Source organism: Paramisgurnus dabryanus, chromosome 21 (assembly GCF_030506205.2).
Source record: "Paramisgurnus dabryanus chromosome 21, PD_genome_1.1, whole genome shotgun sequence".
Classification (NCBI taxonomy): Eukaryota; Metazoa; Chordata; class Actinopteri; order Cypriniformes; family Cobitidae; genus Paramisgurnus; species Paramisgurnus dabryanus.
This window is the reverse complement of record NC_133357.1, coordinates 18,690,270-18,713,182: the sequence shown is the minus strand read 5'-3', so window position 1 is coordinate 18,713,182 and position 22,913 is coordinate 18,690,270. Positions and strand designations below refer to the sequence as shown.

The window sequence follows — 22,913 nt, the reverse complement described above, 5'->3', positions numbered from 1 at the left end:
AACAGAATATACTGTAATATATCACAATATTTTCATTAGAATATTTTCAAAACCGCTTCATTAATTTTAAACAATTGAGATAACTCTCCTTTTTGCCGTTAAACAAATGTTACTGCCAACCAATCCAAATGAGCCATGGTCGAAACCTCGTGTTTCTTCAAATATCGCGAGAATTCATTACGGCCTTTCTCCCCGAGCTGCTAGCAACGATAGTGTACACATTCAGGTAAAATCCACCATTTTTCCTATCATAGAAAATATTTTATAAAGTGTGGGTAACGAGTCATCCTACACGAAAGCTCAGGGAGTAGAGGTGTTTGTTAATGCTTATTTAAGTTTGTTGTTACGTATGAAATCTGTTGTGGTCTTCTCTCCAGCAGCGCAGGCTTCAATGTTATGATACAGGCCTTTATAATTAGTGCTTCCGGTCACCGTAAGCGCTAAAGTAATCGCGTTTTTGTTCCTGTACATTTTTGATTTATATGATTTCATGTAATGTCAGCTTTTTATTATTTTTCTATCGCTTGTTTTTTCTAGTGACCTTGTCATTGACCAGTTGCAATGAATGTACATTAAATCTGGAAAAAGTATCAAGATCTTATGTATTTACTATTTAAATATACGTTGTGTCATTTACATGCAATCTACTACCACTGTTGTACGTTAATTATACTAAATAACTTCGAGTCACGGGTAGATGAACAAAATGTTGTGTTTTTTTTTATAAAAAGTTCCTCACGTTTATCTTTTTTTATACTTGCCAGTTAGACTTCCCCATAGTGCAAAGTTGTGTAACGTTAATGTGTTTTGTCATGAATGCATAACTGTTGTTTGTACTTGTTGTCAATGCAGAACATTTCATGATGAGTTATGCTGAAAAACCAGAGGACATAACACGAGAGGAGTGGATGGAAAAGCTCAATAATGTTCACATTCAGCGTGCAGACATGAATCGACTCATCATGAATTATCTGGTGACTGGTATGCACATAACTAACTGTGTTATTACAATTTAACAACGTTAGCAAAAATGTCAGTAAATAATTTTCATTCTTAATTTTTATTTATGTAGAGGGGTTTAAAGAGGCAGCTGAGAAGTTCAGGATGGAATCGGGTATTGAGCCAAGTGTCGATTTGGACTCTTTGGATGAAAGAATAAAAATTCGGGAGATGGTCTTAAAAGGACAGATTCAAGAAGCCATTGCACTGATCAACAGTCTTCACCCTGAGCTGCTGGACACTAACCGTTACCTGTACTTCCATCTCCAGGTATAAGGGACATTTTTGACTTGTGCTGCTAAAGACTTTGAGATAGTTTTGTATGGAGGCAAATTTGAAGTCACCTTTTAAATATTTTTGTCATTTAATCAGTTGTATGATTAAATCATACAACTAAGTGTTGTTCACATTTAGGTCTGTTTTCTCAAATGCACGAGGTCTTAACTTGAAAATCACTTGCTCTGACACGTCTTAAAGTCCCCCTGCAGTCAATAAATTTAAAATTCATCTTTGAGCATCATGATGGCATATGTAAAAGTTTTGTCATGTGAAAGTAATTTCTTCATGCTTATAAACAGCTTCAAGTTAACTCCAGACCCATGCCTCATTTAGTATAAGCGGATCTATGAATATATGAATTTGTCCCCGCCTCTACTCAAACGCAGATCGTGGACCGTACATATGAATATGCAAATTAGTCCCCACCTCCACTCTTTCATACCACCTCTGACCAAATATGTTTTATATATATATATATATATATATATATATATATATATATATATATATATATATATATATATGATGCTACATTCGTCAGTTTCAGACACATAACTGCTAAGTCTGGTTTCACACAATGCACACGATTAGTGCATTTGTAGTAGCACTATTCTTTTTAGCGTTGATGTCAACCGGTTACAGCACCGACCCTGCATGTGTGAGCATCACAGAAGCAAAGCTTAAATCGCAGTGCTGATCCACTCGTTCAACTGTGTTGATGCGATTGGTTACATGTTTGTGATGTAGGAAAACATCGTGGGAATGAGACTTGATTTTCACGTCAACACAAGATACCTGGTTAAAAACGTTTGAAATGTTTTGGCAATGAATGTGAGGAGTGAGATGGGTCTGTAACGGGTGTGCCTCATAAGCCTTGAAAAGTGAAGCCTCTGGCTCTTTGATCGCCCCCGGTGGCTGGCTGCAGTACAAGTCATAAACCCCGCCCTCTCCATTGAAACGAATGGGACTCTGCTCTAAATAAAAAAAATATTTACACTTCCAATAAAAGTTTCCGAAAGATGGTTTTGGTCCTTTCAAGTAGTTATCATCACGCTGATATATATTCAAGTGTTCATTATTGTGGTAAGTTTCATTTTAGCTAGTAATTTAATGCTATAGAAAAGGGGCGTGTCGTTATGATTGGCGTGGTTGAATTGGTCGCGCCAGCGTTTGGGCGGAAGTTTGATAACGCGGCTTCGCCTCTGGCTCCACAGACGATTCCTTCTGAGCATGCCTTGGTTTCAAACTGACGTTTTTACGTAACATGGCGGCGACCGTGGTCGGACATTTTTTGGCTTCAATTCATTACAATGGTGGGAGGCGATGTCGCGTCGTCCATCTTTTTTTACAGTCTATGGTCTGTAACTGTCTGTGAGAGAAGGGATAAGTGGGTTTTTTAAGCAGTGGAGTGGCCACGCCCTGCTTAAAACTGAGTGGAAAGATGCCAGGGATCAGAAGGGGTAAATAGTATCGTGTGAGGGTGCGGTCATATACCTAACCGGACCGAACCATGCTCGAGCGCGATTGTCCCCACTCCCCCACATGCTGGCACTGACATTGAACTTTAAACGATCTGTGCCCGAGCACGCTTTTGTCATTAGGTTGCGATTTGTTTTGAAGAAACAGGAAGTAAAGCGCTCTCAACACTGAAGCCCATCGTAATATCAAGTTTGTGACTTATATTTTTGGATGCCCTCTGACTTTGCCTATTATATTGCTTAGCAAATCCACCGCTCAAGAAGCTCAGAAATTTTTACATAACGTGGTGCGAGCATCAGAAGGCTTTTACAAAAGCAGATGAAGTTGAAGGACTGTCACGCAATTAACGCCTCGCCTTTTGAACCGTGCTCTGTGGTATGCAACCTGTATCCAGATGTTGTCCACATACAAAGAAAAAGACAAGTGTAAACGCGTCTATGATGGGAATGTTGTTATCAATTGGGGTGCAGAATGCAGAATCCAAAATCCATTGAGATTGCATGTTAATGAATCATTTAAATGCAGCCTGGAATGTTTTTTCAAGTCACATTCATAAAAGCTACTTGAGTGCTAGTAAATGTGCTATTTAACTTCAATGCAAAACTAACACAGCTTCAATATATATTAAATGTCTTTTTATACATTGTGTTAAAGGCGGGGGTGCATGATTTTTGAAAAACACTTTGGAAAAGGGATTAGGGCCGAGTACCAAAACACACTTGTAGGCAATCAGCAGTAAGAGGGGTGTCTACTAACCGACATCATTGCCTGGGTTATGTATGTGTGGGGCGGGTCTATCAAAACAAGGTCCAGATTCTATTGGGATGGGGTGTGTTTGTTTAGGTGATTTCAAATGTCAACATTGGCTTTCAAAGATCATGCACCCCCCCTTAAAGTCATTTCTCTGGAATCAATACTGCAGATTAAAAGTATCTATTATTAAGCTGTATTTAAAAGTTGTCTGCTTTTCACCTACAGCAACAACACCTGATCGAGTTGATTCGCCTGCGGGAAACCGAGGCTGCATTGGAGTTCGCGCAGACGCAGTTAGCTGAACAGGGAGAGGAAAGTCGAGAGTGTCTGACGGAGATGGAGCGGACCCTGGCGCTCCTGGCATTTGACAACCCAGAGGAGTCGCCCTTCGGTGACCTGCTTAACATGATGCAGAGACAAAAGGTAACCGGTTTGCTTAAAACAGACAAGAATGCTGATTGGTTCATTATTCTAGATTATAATGTATGGTCCTGGATTAACAGGTGTGGAGCGAGGTAAACCAGGCAGTGCTAGACTACGAAAACAGGGAGTCGACACCGAAACTTGCCAAACTACTCAAACTGCTGCTGTGGGCTCAGAACGAGTTGGACCAGAAGAAAGTAAAGTACCCTAAAATGACAGATCTCAGCAAAGGCACCATTGAAGACCCCAAGTGAACATGAAACTGCATCTCTATGCTTGCATTCTGTGGGGAACAAAATGGACGCTTTCCCTTTCCTTAACTATTTATACTCAGTGACTGACACTCAGACATCCTTTTATCCTCCTTTTGTTTCGTTTACTTGTTGCTTATCATAGGCTGTGGAAATGAGGTTGTTGAAATTTAAGAATGACTTCTAGCCAAAACGGAAACACTTTCTACAAACGCAGAGATTTCTGTGATTGTTTTTTACAGCAATGTCTGAAAAGGAGAGCAGAATTAATTCTATTTCAGTCATTTTGTTTTGCAGAGAATTATTATTAACCCTCTATTTTGTCCGCCGTTGTTCAGAAATTATATAAATAGAGAACCACACTTACATTTACATGCTATTTTACTGGAGATTTGTGTCTGCTGGTGTGTGAGGTACCAAATGCAAAATATTGGTGTCATCATCGCCACTGGATTGATTGTATTAAGGTTACGAGTGAGCTCTGTGTGCTACCATATTTTAATTTGCAGTGCACAGTTATACATTATTTGTATGTGCGTGAAAGGGCCTGTTGAAGAACATCTGGCCTTTTTAAGTACTAATGTTATTGCATTATAATGTTATAAAGTCATGTGACATTGTTTTCTACTGTACATTGTCAAGTATTCCTGCTTACATTGACATTCAATTATGTGATTTGTAGATATTGCAGATATAAATTTGTAAGCTTCTGATGTCAGATGCTTTACATTGTATTAAATATTCTTTTTTTATTCCCCAAACTCTATATTCGAATATCAAAATCGCAGATGCTGTTGGGTGCTTTAACACCCAGACGAATCTTGCAGAAAGATTTTAATCAATGAAACTGTAATTGACAGATAAACAACCTCTTTAAGATGCTTGCTATAACCATCTAAAATCACACTGGCAATGCATTAATTGAAGACTTGAGGTATTGTTTTTACCAGGGTTCCATGGCCCACATGGGGACCAATGCAAACCTTGGACAAAACAAGCACTGAAAATGAAGATATTTCTTAGTTGTTGTAATTTTTTATAATGAACATGGGTTACTAGATATTCAAATCTTTAAAATATTTCATTGCGTAGACATTCGTTGTTCTTGAAGTAAAAAATTGAGATGCTATGCTATTACAACACGATATGCTCAGTTTGAGGTGATTAGCGATTCTTTTTATTCAGATGTTTTACAGCTGTTAAGATTCGGGCTTGCATTATTTGTCCAACGATCAATCGTGTTACCGTTATTAAACGCGTATATACATAAAAATATCCTTGCTACGACATCAGATTCGAGCATTTACCTAAAACACACTCGAAATTGTGCGTTTATTTGAGTGTACGTACGCGAGTGTGGAGAAGAGGCTGCGTCACGTTACTTCCTGCTTTCACACGGCGCCAGCGGTTGGAGGAACTGCGTGGCTGAAAAAAAGAAACTGACACGTGGATCATAATGAACAGGAAAGACTGATTTTCGTCAGTCCATTTGTTGGCTGCACAAGCTCGATGGATGCTGCATAGACCCCGTATGGATATGCTTCTGCATATAAACGTACTGATTTCGTTTCTTTGCCGTTTTGCTTGTCACGCGAGATCGTACACGAGGAGATAAAACACAAACAATAATATTGTCGTTGAATGGCAGTTCTACAAAAACATGGCAAGAACTGTAGTCCAGATTCGGTCGGTACTAAGGAGAACCCCGCAGATAATTTTGCACAAGTTGGACCACAGAAGAAGTGGGCTGAGTCGAGTCAAACCTGGACTAGGTGAGACCACCTCGACCAAACTTTTCGCAACTAAGTTAATAAAGTCACTTTATTCAAGATACCTCAGTATCTGTTAGAGGCATATACATTTATCAGGATGACCAGAACGGTTACTATAGTGGCAGTTTTCATATAAAATGGGATGTTTCATTTCTAAAAAGCATGCTTTAATTGAATTATATTTGTTATATGCGTTCTGTCATGTGTTTTTTACAAGTCATTTACTATCATGTGTACCATACTGTGAACAAAGTACAATGAAAAGGTTTTTGAATGCTTCAAGATCAAATATAATAGAGAACGCTTTTTGTTACATAATATTATACATACAGCGACTAAAATAAGTCAACGTCACAATTTTTAGTAAATATATAGCTCTAAAGGTGTTATTGACATGCAATTTTCAACTGATTTTGGTAAAACACACGCAAAGAATTCAAACCAAATGAAGTTATCATGTAAAATCAAACAAGCAAACGTATTACACCCCTCAGGGAAAGGAGGTGCAAAAAGGCATGGAAAGCCAAAACGGTAATAAAAAAGCAATCCTGCCCCTTGCAAATAATAACAGCTGGTTCCGTCCCAAATGATGGCCTATAAAATAGTGTCTTATTACCAAGGTGTCATCCCACCCAAACACATAGCCAGGGAAACTCTGGCTTTGTTTCAGAATGGCCCAGCCAATCACCTGACTTGAATCCAATTGAAAATCTATGAAAAGAACTAAAGATCAGAGTTCATAGAAGAACCTTCAATATTTTTGAAGACCGTTTGTGTTGAACAATGGGTCACCTGAGCAACTAGTTTCTATATACAGTAGGCGTCTTGAAGCTTTTATTACCAACAAAGGCTTTTGTACAAAGCATTAAATACATTCCAGTAGGTGTGTTCAATTCTTTTTCTTATGTGTGGACTGCATGGGTTAAACAATCAACAACAAAATAAATACCACCAAAAAAATAATAAACTTCCTTGATATCTTTAATATTGGTCATGCCAGGTCAAACTTTAAAATTAGATTTTGAGTCTTTAGCCTGGATTTCACAAACAGGGTCTCACACAGCATTACATTTATGCATTACATTTATGATACATCTGAAGCCAGTTAACCAACACAGGCATCTGCTAGTTAAGCCACTATTTGTGCATGGTTTCTCATAAAACAAGCTTTGTTTAATGTACACAAAAACTCTGTCTGATTATTTGGCTGTTTGTTTCCAGGCCATTAGCCAGAATATGGACCGTGGTTCTGTTGCTGGGGACATGCCTGCTGTACTGCGCCCGTGTAGCGATGCCTATCTGTGCAGTGAGCATGGCAGAGAAGTTCAGCTGGTCCAAAAGAGAGACTGGCATGGTGCTGGGCAGCTTCTTTTGGGGTTACTGCTTCACTCAGGTCCTTGGAGGTTACGTCAGTGACAGGTACAATATGAACACATAGCTCCAATAGTCTTATTAGTAAAACTACAGAGCAAAAGATAATGGGTTTGGTCACAGGGAACATGCATACTGATAAAATGTATATCTTGTAATTCCCTGTAAGTCGCTTTAGATAAGTGTCTACCAGATGCACACTGTAAATGCAAATTTATTACAATAATTACATGCACAAGTCAGTTGGTCACAGAAATCTACCAGATGCACACTGTAAATGCAAATTTATTACAATAATTACATGCACAAGTCAGTTGGTCACAGAAATCTATGTCAACATTGTTGACTTAATGCACAGTGTGTCAACACATTGAATCAGTCATCAGGTAACATGCATACAGTTGTGAAGGCGGCTAGTCATGCTGTCTCTGAATGCATTAATGAAATTAACAGCAGATGAGCTTTACAGATTTTAATGCTCCTTTATTGCAGCACAGGTTTTGATGTCAGTCATAATCTATTCAAGCAAAATTGAAGAGCGTGCTGCAATCGCTATATTATATTATGCAAATTTGAAGTGATATCAAATTTAGTAATTTCACTGAATGTTCCTAGTCTGGTGGCCACAAGAGAGCCACAACCTGCTTGAAAGTGGGACTGGGATGATTAAGTAGGTGATGCAAATTAAGGTTGGGATGAACAGATTGTCTGCACTGGAAGTAACAGGACTGTAAAGTTTTTAAAGCTTGCCAAAGTTTTCACCTTATATGTGTCTTGTTTTTAATGCTGGGTGTGCTTTTGTTGTTTTGTTTAGGGTGGGAGGAGAGAAAGTGATGCTGTTGTCAGCGGCGGCTTGGGGAGCGATGACCGCGTTCACACCCATCCTGGCCCATTTTTGCTCACAACCCATCGTCTCCATGACAATCTCACGGTTCCTAATGGGGCTGCTGCAGGGTGGGTACCATCACAAAACCACACGATGTATCATCATCTCTGATAAAGAACAGCGACTTTATATGCTGTCACACTGAACCAAAATATGTCACATAGTTTGTGAAAACCCAGCAAAAGTCATTTTTGTGATTAACCTAAATGTCATCCATCGTAATGTAAAGTACATTCTTTGAAAATATAATTTTTGATATCTTTAATATTGACTGAGAAGGTCATATCAAAGATTTGTTTATTTCAAAGATTTAAAGATTTTAACTTGGATTTCACAAATGGGTTCAAATATTTCAAGCTTTTGAACAAGAGGAAAGGTTTTGAGTACTCTGTGTCTTCCTCAGTTGTGCTGTTTGAATGTAGTTTATCCTGTTATTAGAAAAACTTTGTTTATTAAGCCAAAGATTGTTTCCAGATTGTTTCTAACATTGCTGTGCACATATTAAGTCTTGTTTATGAGGAGAGATGATTTATTTTATTTGTAGAGCTGATTATCATTCTGCTGTGGTTAGTAAAGTGTGTTTACTGCAGGAATCTAACCAGTGTGATGCTTAATGATGTTTATTAAGCTGTATGTCATTCAACTGCTATTTTATTCTCTTAAAGGGATAGTTTGGCCAAAAATGATATTAAACCCATGATTTATTCACCCCCCAAGCTGTCCGAGTTGCATATGTCCATCGTTTTTCAGAAAAACACATTTTCAGATATTTTAGAAAATGTTTTAGATCTTTCAGTTGATTAAATGTAATGTTACGGGGTCCACGACCTTCAAGTCCAAAAAAAGTGCGTCCATCCTTCACAAAATAAATCCAAACGGCTCAAGGATGATAAACAAAGGTCTTCTGAGGGTAATCCGCGCGGTGTTGTTGTAGAAATATCCATATTTAAAACTTTATTAACGTAAATAACTACCTTCCGGTAGCGCCGCCATCTTAGACTCCTCTGTACTCAGGAGAGAGTATGACATAGTGTACGCACTTTTCTTAGTGACGTATGACAAATTCGGAGGGCGGGGGCACAGAGCAGCATCAGAGTAGCCTCCGTAGGCTGCGTAAGCTCTCATCCTGAATGCGGACGCGACTAAGATGGCGGCGCTACCGGAAGGTAGTTATTTTCGTTAATAAAGTTTTAAATATGGATATTTCTACAACAACACCGTGCGGATTACCCTCAGAAGACCTTTGTTTATCATCCTGGAACCGTTTGGATTTAATTTATGAAGGATGGACGCACTTTTTTGGACTTGAAGGTCGTGGACCCCGTAACATTACATTTAATCAACTGAAAAATCTAAAATATCTAGTGAAAATGTGTTTGTCTGAAAAACGATGGACATATGCAACTCGGACAGCTTGGGGGTGAGTAAATCATGGGTTTAATATCATTTTTGGCCGAACTATCCCTTTAACCTTTCTGTGCTTTTAAGGATCACACTGTTTAAACTTTCTGCCACTTAACATCAAAATTACAAAATGAAACATCACAATATGATAAATACCAACTTTATACACTGTAAATGTGGAAATTGTGATATTTTTTGTTTACTTTGATTTGCCATGTGGGATTGATTTAACCTGATTGATAAAAGGATTTGCCAGAGTGTTTACAATGTCATTTTCACGGATCATTTTCATGTCGGACCAGTTATTTGTTTATCTTGCCAGCATAGAGGACACAACAGTCATTCTGTGGCCAACATTTACAGTAACAAGTTTATAAATTTTTACAGATAGCATCGCTAATATAAGCCCTTTTCACACAGAGATTTCAGAAAATACACAGAAAATGCGTACGGGATCGTTTGATTTTGTGGTTCATTCACACTGCCAATGATTTTTTTGGAATCTGTGCATGCATTCACACACATACCGTAAAGATCCCATAAAGACATGTAACATATTTTTTCCACAGCGTCTGAAGTTTAATAATTATCCATGATTTATCTCTCTAGAAACCACGCGCGTGCATTTTAGTTTATGAGAAGATCATAAGGCGCATGTGATGTGCTGTTCTGTCATGCTGCTGTCTGATCTCTGCTTCAGTCCAGTTTGGTTACATTTCTCATATTGAAAGTTGATCTGCATTTAAAGGCCTGTGTCAAAGAGCTGAGCCATAACTTCTGGTTGCAATGACATGCGCATCCTCTATGGCAGGCCCCTTATGGCATTGTTTCTGCATCTTCAGGGGTTAAAGCAAAAAAACCTGAGCCTTAAAATTGTTCAACGTTGTTGAAAACATTGTTGAAACTAATAAATAGTGTATCTGCCATTGCCATTAGCACCTTACAGGCTCAAACTACAGATTATGATGGGCTATTTGAAACACATATATTATAAATAAAGGTTATTCACTAAAATATGATGCAAACTAAACATTTTTGTTAAACTTTGCCACAAAGTAAACCATGATCAGACTGAACAAATTCAGTCACTATGTGCATTTAAAGGTAAATACATCAATGTGGTGCACTTTAAGAGTAAAAATAAGTGACATAGATCTGAGGAATTTAAAAATCTTTGGTTGCATATATGCATGGTAATAATAGGGCACACAAATGAGATTCACCATTGGTCAAAACATGTTTATAGAATAATAAGTGGTGGCATTCAATACAGATTTATTATTTCTTACTGAACACCAAGCGACCTTTGCACCCTAAATTTGAAATGGATACTGCAATATTACAGTTCATAATTCAAATGATGATGTGACTTTGCCTTTTCAGACAGACACCTAGGAATTTAGTCAAATCCATTTGTGTTTTGCATTATTCTTTTGGCAAAGCATAACAGTCAAGAGCTACGCGTTTCACACATGCAGGCAAACAAGATCTACGAGTGTGTCATTATACTATTTTGTAATCGCATGCGTTAACTCACACATGCAAACCAAATTCACGAACCATCAGCGAGTGCTAGTGCGTGTGTTCGTCAGGATGAAGTCGGATCTGGTTCACGTGCATGCGTGCGTTAACGCATGTGCTTACAGAATATTATAATGCAAGCAAAACTTTTGACACAAATGCAACTTTATATTGATATCGTGAGACAGCATTTGAAATGCACGCACGTGCTTCTCTTAATTTCTTACACTAGGTACCAAAATGCTGCCTGTCTCTGCCTATTCCTTCTATCCATTTAAGTCCTTTATCAATATACTATTTGTAGGTGAACGCATGAACTCGAACTGATATATTTTAATTCGCAGCCAACGCTGCACGCCGGATCCAGCACGGTGCCAGAAAACTTTAAGCCCTGGATCTTGTTTACACAGAATGCTTTTTGTGTATTACGGCTATGTTACCAGGTCCTCTTTACGGGAGTGATCACAGAACATTTACAGGATGCGTTTGTGTTCACACAAAGCCTTTCTGCTAATTTTACAGAATTGTTTTGGATTAAAGTGCTGTGTGAAGGAGCTTTTAAAGTATTGTGCAGTGCAGTCTTTGTTTTAGCAAAGTTTTAATTACCATCCATATTTCAGGGTTCCCACGGGTCCTTGAAATCCTTGAAAGTTTGTGAATCTGGGGAAAAATTCAAGGCCCTAAAAAGTTTTTAAAAATAAAAAAATAGATACAGGTCATTGAAAGTGCTTAAATCTATTTTGTGCAATAAGTTTTCTAGGAAAAAAAAACATTATTCTGTATATGTAGTTTTAAATGCTTATATCTTCTGTATGCAAATTTTGAACCATACCAAAATGCTTTTTTGCATGTGTTCAACACACAACTGTAAGAATGTATCTTAAAAGGTAACATGATGTAACCTTGCTCTCACTTGAAATGTGTCCCCACATTAAGTCCTTGAATTTGAGGGTATTGGACGTGGAAAGTCCTTGAAAGGTCCTTGAATTTGATTTCAACAAAGGGGTATGGGAACCCTGATATTTATTTTGCTCTCTTTATTACGATACAAACAGAAAATACAGGAAATATGTACACAAAATGTCTTCTCCAGATGAAAGTCAATGTTTAGTGTGCATATGTTGAACTCTTTTTAGGAGACTGAAGTCTTAAAATCATTAGATAAGAATTAGAAATTAGGATTGTCTTTATTTTAGGTTTAAGAGAGCCTGCCGGTTCCTCCTATTACTCAAGAAGGGCTCACACTTAACGCTTGACACTTTTTGGAGCCGTTTCCAGGACAGGGTTAAGATGAATCCAGGGCTAGACCTAATTATATTAGGACATTTAAATCGTTTTTACAAACATACTTTACAAAAGCATTACTGGTGCATCTTAAGACAAAACAATGCACTGATATATGTTAAGATACGTCAGTACAAGGTGTTTTTAAATTAAGGCAGCTGAAACATGCATTTTAGTCGGGCACTAGAAAAAGCCCCTAAATCGTATAATTTTAGTCAGTTTTTTTAAATACTGCATACATATTCCCTGTATTTTCTGGTTGTAGAGACTGAGAAATAGTTATATATGGTCAATAATATTACAGGAACAACAAATGAAATTGTGGCATCATGGCCTAAGACTTTGCAATGTACTGGATATGCATACTTGCTTAATAGCACTATAAATCTTACAAACAATTATTTTTACAGTTGGTATTGCTAATATAAAACATGAATATAACAGTCTGATCATTTAGTATTGCTAATATACATGTATTTTGCAGTAATAAAGCTTATTCTATATGTCATATGCATATCCTTATGTCTATGGCCTGTACTAATAGTATTTATTTCCTATAAAACTACTTTGCAGCAATTTCAAATTGTGAAAAATACAGTACTGTGGAAATAAATCTGTATTGAAGTGAATGAGTAATAAATGACATCAGCACATTCAGACTTCTGCTGCTAATGGGCATAAACAGCTTTAGATGTGGTAGACAGAAGTCATTTGTCATTTATGAGCGCCATCTGGGTTTGTCTCTTCTCAAATGACGATTCACTTAATGAGGCTGTTTGTCATTTGTTTATTTCATTGCGGTTTAGGTGTACATTACCCGTCCCTGGCCAGTCTGTGCTCTCAGAAGGTCGTGGAGAGTGAGCGAGGTTTCCTTATGAGCACAGTAGGAAGCGGCTCTTACCTGGGGTCTGTGTTTGATCTCTAAATGTATTCACTGGACAAATGTGTAAATCTGATGTCTCTGAACTAATATGTTTATATATTTGTGTGTTCAGGACTTTGGTGATAGGAGGCATTGGCTCTCTCATGTTGGATCTGTATGGTTGGGAGAGTGTGTTTTACATCTCTGGGCTGCTGTCCATGTTGTGGGCATACTGCATGTGGAAATATCTGCTCAAGGGTGAAGGTGATACAAATGAACTCATATGAATCATTGTCTACCCACACCTGATTTGCATAAATATGGAATATATTGTATACAACAAATTATTTAGTTTATAGTCAATATGAAACCGTTTACAAGTTATTTTATATGTAAAGTTACTGCCACATTTGAAAAGGGATACTCGTGTTACAAAAATATAGGGTGTGGCCAAGCAAATATATTTTGGTGGCAAAAGCAGGAACGATCGAAGAGCTCAACCGCAAAACCCTCTAAGTGCATCTGACATTTTGTCTTGTAAATTAGCATTTTTATCATTTTTATTTTAGATAAAATTGATTCTGCCAACAAACTGGTTTTTTTAATGGCCTGAGGCTGGGATAAGGCAGATTTAAAGAAAAAGTATTTGATGAACAACTTGTATTAACGTCAACATGGCATCAATAATCCCCCTGTTTACTTAAGTATAGGTGTGTGAGTTTTGTGTAACAGTTTCAACAGCTGAGCAAATGTACTATTTTAGTTTCCTGTATAATACCGGGTATTTGTGACCTCAATGTGTACATTGAGTATTTATGTACTCCATGTATCTAAACAAACAACAGAGTACGTATGTACAGTACAGTAGTGGCCAAAAGTTATGTCCAGCTTGAATCATTAATATCTTTGCGCTCTATTCAAATTTTTTTATAAAGATGCATAAAAATGTGTGTTTGGAGTATAAACTTAAGCTCACTTTGAGAAGAATTTAAAGAGCACCAATCATCCGATTCACGATTTTGCATTTCCTTTGGTGTGTAAGTGTGTAATATTACATGTTAAAGATATGCAAAAGGTACAAACGCCAAGGTAAACAATGACGCAAGTTATCGTCTCCAACGTAAGTCTCTTTTCTTGGACTCAAACAAACACACGGATTGTACGCAACAGTTTACTTCCTGGGATCGGTGATTTAGACAAGACCGACATTATCATAATTCCTCCCGCTTTGAGTAACAGCCAGCAAGTTAACTCCTGTTTGCATTTCATTGTGAGCAAATCTCAATCACATTTCCGGCAGACGTCAGAGGTATTCAGGTCAATCACAACATACAGATTAGCTGGCCAATCAGGGACACAGCGCTTTTCAGATTGATGAGTTTTGTACAAAATCCATGCGTTTCAGAAAGAGAGTGAAATCTGGAGCTACAAAAATGTATGATACGTGGAAAATGATGTGTTTTTTAACCATAAACCACATTGTATTATACCAAATACACAAACTAGTGTTGTTTTTTTAACCAATGAAATTGCACTTTTAAGAAAGCTTTGCAAAAAATGACAAACTTTGCACGTCTTGTGTGTAAAGACACACCCCAGGACAATGACTATAAAAATTATTACAAAAGACGATCAACAAATATTAATAATAGATTTATCTGTAGTTAGTGTATGCATTATTACCTGTGACCTTTGAGTTTTTCTATGCATTTTTAGTTTATTTGAATGAAACCCAAATTCCTTAATACCCTTTGCCTCGAAGGTGGTGTATGTAAAATCCCCCTTAATTTCGAAAGGCATATGGTAGCTGCCACAGGACAAAGGTGTTGTCATCTAAGACAACGTAGGGATGAAACACGCTCTGTATATCAGTTTGTCCGTTTAGGGCTACTGTAGAAACATGTTGGTGACTTTCATGTAACGAGACCTGCGGTGTATGTAGATAAAAACGGCTCATACAAAGGTAATAAAAACAATACAGTTAAATATACACCAGGTCATTATACACCACTGATAACATAGTTATAAATATTATATTGTATTTATGTCAAGAGATCCTTCTGAAAGTTACACAACGCACCTTTAAGGCCAAATTATTTTGTCTAAAAATTACTTAAAAATATGAGATGTATTTGTACAAAATGTCCCAAAAAACAAACTTTTAAGGTTTAATATAACATGAGGGGTATTAAAAGAAAATAAGTACTTTTGGGCACTACTGTATAAATATACACAACAGGGTTTTGACAGCTTTTATTATGCTCTATAATTGAGGTGTAAGGTGCTGAAAAGTGTTTGAAAGACTGACTGTATTTGTGTTTGTCAGGTCCGATCATTACGCTGGAGTCTCTGGGCAGCGCTGGCACCCAGTCCAAAATGTCTAGGAGAAACTGGCTGCGACTCCTCCGACAACCAGCTGTGTGGTGAGATTTGCACCAGAGTACTGTGTGTTAAACAAAGAGTCTTTACTGAGCTCTCATAAAGGCCTCATTCACATCTACTCAATGTCTGTCTATATATAGAGCATTCAGTAACACAGCGCTCTATCTATTAAACTAGATGTGACGGATGTGATTTCCTAAGGTTTTTGCTATGGTTGCATTACATTTCCCCAACCTTTACGTTATAATTAATATTTTGAGATATAGTGTATGATACCGTATTAGGTCTGTTTGTCCTATTGCTACTGTTCACGTGCCAGAGAGGTTTTTTTTTTACCCCAAACGTTCCCAAGGGTTTGTAAATCCAGAGAAGTTCCTATGTTAAATAATGGCTTGTCCCCTGTCTCCCTTGTAATTTTTGCCCTATAAGTGACTTAATATCTGGTCTATCCTCAGATTTTGGTTGTAAAATTGTAGGCAACACAAGTGGACTAATGTTGAAGTGGCGGTTATACAGCATTTAACGCGCGGCTTTTGTGCCTTGCAGCTAATTGATTACGATTGCATAAAATAATGTGATCAAACCATAGGTTAAAAAAACAATCATTTAAACCCTTAACCTTGTACATGATTAGCAAACTGCATACAGTTCTGGACGGTGAAAACCACATCCCATCGTTTCAATTTCCTTCATAACATCATTAAGCTTCGCCTTTGTTTTTGTGTTATTGTAAAATAGTGACATCTAATGGTGAAAATCCAACAAATTGTGGCTTTAAATATTATAAATATGTTATGTACTTATGACGTGGCTTTTTCCTGTTTTTCAGCGCTGTCATTATTACCCACTTGTGCACCGCTAGCACCTTCTTCACACTTCTGTCATGGCTGCCAACGTTTTTCAAGGACACCTTCCCTGATGCCAAGGTAAACTAAACCAGCTCTTTCAGACAGCACATGATGTCATGATCTCTGTCATAACCAAAAACATCAATATTTATTACATTGCTCTTTGAATAATCCATTCTGATTAGTCAGTCATGGCTTCATGCAGTCAGATTTTGTTTGCTACACTGTGCCTAATTCTTAGGCTTATGTTTACATGACAAATATGTAGTAAAAAACAGAAGTGTTTCATTTGCTCTTTTGAAAAAAATCACGTATAGTATACATTACGGCACTGTCAAAAAGATTGGCAATGTCAAATGATCTCTAGCACTTTGTTTGGTGTGTGTGTGGACCAATTGTCCCCACAAAGATAGGAATACCAGTGTTTTTGTGACCTTGTGGGGACATTTTGATGTCCCCATGAGGAAACAAGCTTATAAATCAAACAGAATAATGTTTAATAAAAATGTGAAGTAGCAGAAAGTTTTATGTGATGGTTGGGGTTAGGGAATGGGGCAGGTAAGGGGAATAGAATATACAGTTTGTATGGTATAAAATGCATTACGTCTATGGAATGTCCCCACAAAACATGGAAACCAGAATATGTGTGTGTGTGAGAGAGAGAAAGAGAGAGGATGTTGTCGTTTTAGCTGAATTCCAGCAGGGGGCTCCACATCACAAGACAAAAGCATTGAGTTTTGATAATTGACAAGCATGTAACATGAGTTAACCTTCATAAGTCGCAGGATTCACCTGTAGCTCATTGCCTGTCTCTTTATGTGTATGTTTAATTTTGTGAATGCATGTGTGTGTTTCCCAGGGTTGGGTGTTTAACGTAATCCCCTGGTTTGTGGCCATCCCCTCTTCTCTGTTTAGTGGCTGCCTCTCAGACCATCTTATCAGTCAGGGTAGGAAAGCATCTTTCATAGAAAGATATAAGCTTGCATTACTTCTATATGTTCACATTCAACTTTATTGCTATCTGCTGTGGTGTTTTTGTTGTTTGATTGTTTTGTAGTGTTGTAAATGTCATGTCTGTAATTTGTTTCATCAAACTCTTATATTTTTCTCAGCTGGTCCACTTAATCTCTCTCTGTGTTTTTGTCCTTTAAAGGTTTTGATACAGCGTCAGTAAGAAAACTGATGCAGGTAAGCGGAAATATAAACACTGTTCATGTGTTCAACTGTTTAAAGGGCTCCAGCTCCCCTAGCGTTAAACATTAGATTTTTACCGTTTTGGAATCCATTTAGCTGATCTCTGGGTTTGGCGCTAGCACTTTTAGCATAGCTTAGCCTTAGCATAATTCATTGAATCTGTTTAGTCAATTAGCATTGCGCCTAAAAATATAACCAAATAGTTTTGATATTTTTCCTATTAAAAACTTGACTCTTCTGTAGTTACATTGGGTAAGAGCGACCGAAAATTAAAAGTTGCGATTTTCTAGGCAGATATGGCTACTCTTATTCTGTCGTAATAATCAAGGACTTTGCTGCTGTAACATGGCTGCAATGATGTTACGCTGCAGCCGAAAATAGTCCCCTGCTATTGAAAGATACTAAGGGGACTATTTTTGGCTGCTGCGTAATATCATTGCGCCTGCTGCAGTCATGTTAAGGCAGCAAAGTCCTTGATTATTGGATTCCAAAAACGGTAAGAATCAACTGTTTAACTCTAGGGGAGCTGGAAAATGAGCATATTTTCAAAAAAAGTGTAATGTCCCTTTAATGGGATAGTTCACCCAAAACTGAAACTGACATCATTTCCTCACCCTCGTGTTGTTACAAACCTGTATAAATTTCTTTGTTTTGATGAACACGGAGGAAGATATTTAAGGAATATTTGTAACCAAACCATCATGAGCCCCATTCCCTACCATTGTATTCTATTATTCTATTATGGAAGTGAATGGGGCTCATGATGGTTTGGTTACAAACATTCCTTAAAATATCTTCCTTTGTGTTCATCAGAACAAAAACATTTATATCGACCTCGTTAAAAGAGACGGGCGACCCAGCAACACATTTGCTGGCAGTGTATACACGGCATAAGAGAAATTTGCATAAAATGTGTTTAAAAGTGAACAATCTCCATATTACTAAACTTTATAATGTATCTATATATTTATTTAAAAAATTGTGTTATTAGAATTAACACATTGTGAACTCATCTTTTATCTTGAATTGCTTTGTTTATGGTGGGTCATGGTCATGTTGGCATGTCTTTTATTTGGCCTTTACATAAATAAGTTTCACTGGATGTTCAGCCTTTGATGGTTAGCTTTATCTATATTAGTTATCTTTAACTTCTTTGTATCAACCAGTTGCAAAGCACTGGACTAAACTACATCTTTCTTTTGTTTTTTTATAGTTCTTCTCTATGGGTGTGTCCAGTGTATTTACATTGTGTCTGTGCGGGACCACCACCTTCCCCACAGCTGTTGCGTTTGTGTCTGCTACTATGGGCCTTACAACATTCAGCCACTGGTAATGTGTCAAATGTTTATCTCACACCCCCTGAAAAGTGTTGATCGTTTTACAATTAAACTCATTTTCTCATCATCTCTCTTTTTTTAGTGGGGTTTCAGTGAATGTTCAAGATCTGGCTCCGTCCTGTGCTGGAGCTCTGTTTGGTTTGTATTCATCTCTTTGCTCATGTTACAGTAATAAAGTACTGTGCAAAAGTCTCAGGCCACCACCACCACCTTTGTTGTTTTAGCAAAGTTTAAAGTCCATTCATATTTCACTCTTTTTTATTAAGGTACAAACAGAAAATACAGGAAATATGTACACAAAAAATCTTCAGGCATCAGTCAGTATTTAGTGTGACCTCTCTTGGCACTAAACACGTCTTGAGCTTATTTGATGAGACTGAAGTCATTTGATTAGAATTAGAAATGAGGATTTAATTTCATTTAGGTTTAAGAGATCCTGCGGTGTCCTGCTATTGCTCAAGTGGAAGGGGAGTTTAACCTAAATACTTGACACTTCAGCTTATACTTTTATACTGTTTTTAATACTACATACACATTTCCTGCATTTTCTGGTTGTATTCTAATAAATAGACTTAGAAATAATTATTTATGATCACTATAACATTGCAAAAACAACAAATTTAATGGTGGCATGGTGGCCTAAAACTTTTGCACAGTACTGTATGTCTGTATTGTTGTGTACATTTTTACTGTGTACAATAAAAGTTATCTGATTATTCTCTGTTTCTTTGTTTTTTTATCGTAGGGGTGATGAATACATGTGGAGCATTTTCAGGTAAAATACATAACCGAATATATCCCCATATGCAAAAATGAAGAAATTTCGATTTTTTTTTTTATTACTATTGGTAACAGGTTGTTTTCGTGCTTGTTTAGGGGTCATCATGGTGTATTTCTCGGGGTATCTGATCGAGGCCACCGGTTCCTGGGCGTCAGTTTTCGGCCTCATCAGTCTTGTTAACCTCCTAGGTTTAGGGACATTTTTAACATTTGCAGAAGCTCGCAGAATGGACATAGATATAATAAAGGGCCGTTACCACAACATCCACATCTGAAAGCAGAGAGGACGAAGAAAAAAGCATTGGGTACCAGAGAGGACCATTTCATAGATCTGGTGCTTTGTCTCCCAAACACGACATGCTTTAATAGCAAACAGGTACAGGGGGACTCTCTACAGTTACTGAATGGTTCATTGCATTTTGTTTTGCTTGGTTTGTTAGGTAGAGGGAAATATACAGAAAATTAGTAAAATATATATATATATATATATATATGGGAGGTGTCTGAAGAGTTGAAGAGCCTTACTAGTGGCCAAAATATGAATAGTGTAAAAAAATTAATATTTATTTATATTCTGTTCATTGTGGCCTTTAAAGCACAAGTGATTGATAAGAGTAGCAGTAGATTTCTTTATAATCACTTTGACCAAAGCAGTCATTCATGCATTTGTTGCTTTTGGTACATACAACACGCACCGAACCATCTATTTTAATATTGAATTAGTCAGGCTAGATTTAATATTGCTTTATAATTATTACCAACATGTAATATATTTTAAATAGCATAGTTATGTACAAATATGCAGTCATTTTTATCAGTGCAAGACATCTCGCAGGGATTGTGCAAGTTGTGTGTTTTTTACATACAGTATGGTTTGTTACAGCACAGTGTGATCTTTTAAGTGAAGAAAGTTACTGTTGTTATTGGTCCAGAGTTTCTGAGAATAGTTTCTGAATGTCTCCGCTTTCGAAACAAACTGTTATTTTTTTTGTTTATCATTTATTAATTTATTGTTAGGGACCTTCTCTCGATGCGGAACAGAAAGTTGCACAATGAATGTATTACGGTTATAAGCTTTATTATGTAGAGAGAACGTTGATGGTTACATCTAATTGGAAATTCAACTTCAAAATCTACAGTATAATACACTTAATACCATATAACCACAAACTAAAGTTAATTTTTGAGCTTTAGTATATAGAAAGGTTATAAACGTGTTGTGGTGAGATGCAAAAGGCTGATGAATTAGTCTTCCTCATTCTAGATGATTCCACAGCTTCAGTGTCTGACTTACACAATTTTCCTTATGGTAGATGTGAAATGCGATGTGAAGTGTTTTCCGAGGTATTTATTTTTTTAATTATTTGTAGTGTTTGGAAAGTTGGAGGTCATCTTTACAAAAAATAACCTCACATTCGCAGTACAATCAATCGCTTCCTCAATATAGTACATATTATTTTTGAGGAAAGACTGTAGAATTGAAGGAAAACTGGTGTTTTTCTTCAGACTTAACTATGCTTCGTCACTTAATGTGCTTTAAAAATCCTGCACAATTCCTCCGTTACTTCAGGTTGTTGTTAGAGACAATTGTGAAAGATTTTGCAAAGAAATAGGAAAACTTGAATTAATAATAATACAACACTGTTCTTTGTAAATGTGTTCACAGAGGCACTTTGTGATTATATTTTTATTTAATTTTTTTTAACACAAAATTATGTAAAATATAAAATCACATGTAGAGAATATTACAAAAAAAGTGTATTTATTGATTTATATTTGATTTAGGTTAGGGTGGAAATGCTTCAATGCTTTTTTAATACATGTGTGTTTTAAACCTTTTAATATGTTTTGTCTAGTCCCTTTTGTTCATCGGTCATGTAAATGTTATATGAATGGGGTTTGTTCAATTATCACGACAACAATAACTTGCAGTATATTTGTGTAATAGTCAACAACTTCTGAATAGTACGCTTGTATCATTCCTTCCTACAGAGGCAATGAAATACAATAAATGTTCAATTAATGTCATTTTGAAGTCTTACACAAGACCTATTGTATTCTTGTTTTAGGGACAAATGTAATGAAATGTTAATGCAATGTAAATCCTGTATTTGTAAGCATATTTTGCTGAAATATAAAATATATATTTTATCAAGTGAAACAATTTCTACCTTCATTTCATGTCTCCAAAATGTTGAAGCTGTTGTTAGGAGACACCCCACACAGGGGCAGCAGAGTCTACTTTATAGTAACCCTTGTTTAGTGGTTTAGTCACTTGATCGTATTTGGCACATGCATTTAAATGTTGTAAAGAACTCATTATGTGTGTAATTGAAAGAGCAAGTGTGGACATACAGTATGTGTGCTTTTAAATTGAATGTTATGTCTGACACCACCACCTGTTTGTGAAATTATTTTTAGTTTTAAAGTAAGACAAACTGCTTAAAACTACAAAAAAGTAGTTTAGTTCAGATAACTGTTGGACTGATTTCTTTGGATCACTGGGTTAGTATAAACCTACAATTAGATTAATGTGCTAATATATTTTATGGCCATACTAGTCAGTCCCAGTGTTATTGTAATTCCAGAGCTACTTTAGATTAGTATGGATGGACATGCAGGCCTTCCTCTGCTCTGTTGCTGGATATATGGGGTGGCACCATATGGCAGGTCGCTGCGTGCCATGCTGGTGAGTTGGCAATATATGTGTGTGCCAGGCATCCGTCACCCCTCTCACAGGACTCACTCAGGTTACCATAGAGACAGATGGCGATGCTGGTTACCGTGGTGGTAGGAATGGGGGTGAGATCAGGGGCCTGGGGCAAAGTGGGCGACATTATGTCAGACCCAAAGTTGAGAGATTCTCTATGCAGTTTGATATAATGAAGGCGGTTGTTGGTGATACTGGTGAATTTGAATCTATGATCATTTTAATTTCTGAAATACATACAGTAATTCTCTTAATGCACAGAAGTCATTAAAAAGAGAAAAAAGTATGACATACTAATATTTTTTGGCATTGGTGCTTGCAATTTTGGTTCATAATCCTATGTATTCTTATTTTTTTATTTTTATACCCTTTACCTGG

General features: G+C 36.9%; 2 protein-coding genes across 2 annotated transcripts; both read left to right on the top strand.

The window, feature by feature from the left end:
- Window positions 1-97: 97 nt before the first annotated feature.
- gid8b (GID complex subunit 8 homolog b (S. cerevisiae)) lies at window positions 98-4,936 on the top strand. The gene is made up of 5 exons (XM_065286106.2): window positions 98-226; window positions 853-981; window positions 1,073-1,269; window positions 3,736-3,933; window positions 4,014-4,936. The coding sequence occupies exons 2-5, from the start codon at window positions 861-863 to the stop codon at window positions 4,185-4,187; spliced, it is 690 nt and encodes a 229-aa protein (XP_065142178.1). The 5' UTR covers window positions 98-226; window positions 853-860; the 3' UTR covers window positions 4,188-4,936.
- Window positions 4,937-5,573: 637 nt separating this feature from the next.
- slc17a9b (solute carrier family 17 member 9b) lies at window positions 5,574-21,989 on the top strand. Its single transcript, XM_065286105.2, has 13 exons — window positions 5,574-5,956; window positions 7,178-7,375; window positions 8,142-8,281; window positions 13,229-13,328; window positions 13,418-13,548; window positions 15,611-15,707; window positions 16,496-16,592; window positions 17,374-17,461; window positions 17,668-17,702; window positions 18,922-19,037; window positions 19,128-19,183; window positions 19,791-19,820; window positions 19,922-21,989. Exons 1-13 carry the CDS (start codon window positions 5,826-5,828, stop codon window positions 20,098-20,100), a joined length of 1,398 nt encoding a protein of 465 aa, XP_065142177.1. The 5' UTR covers window positions 5,574-5,825; the 3' UTR covers window positions 20,101-21,989.
- Window positions 21,990-22,913: the final 924 nt, after the last annotated feature.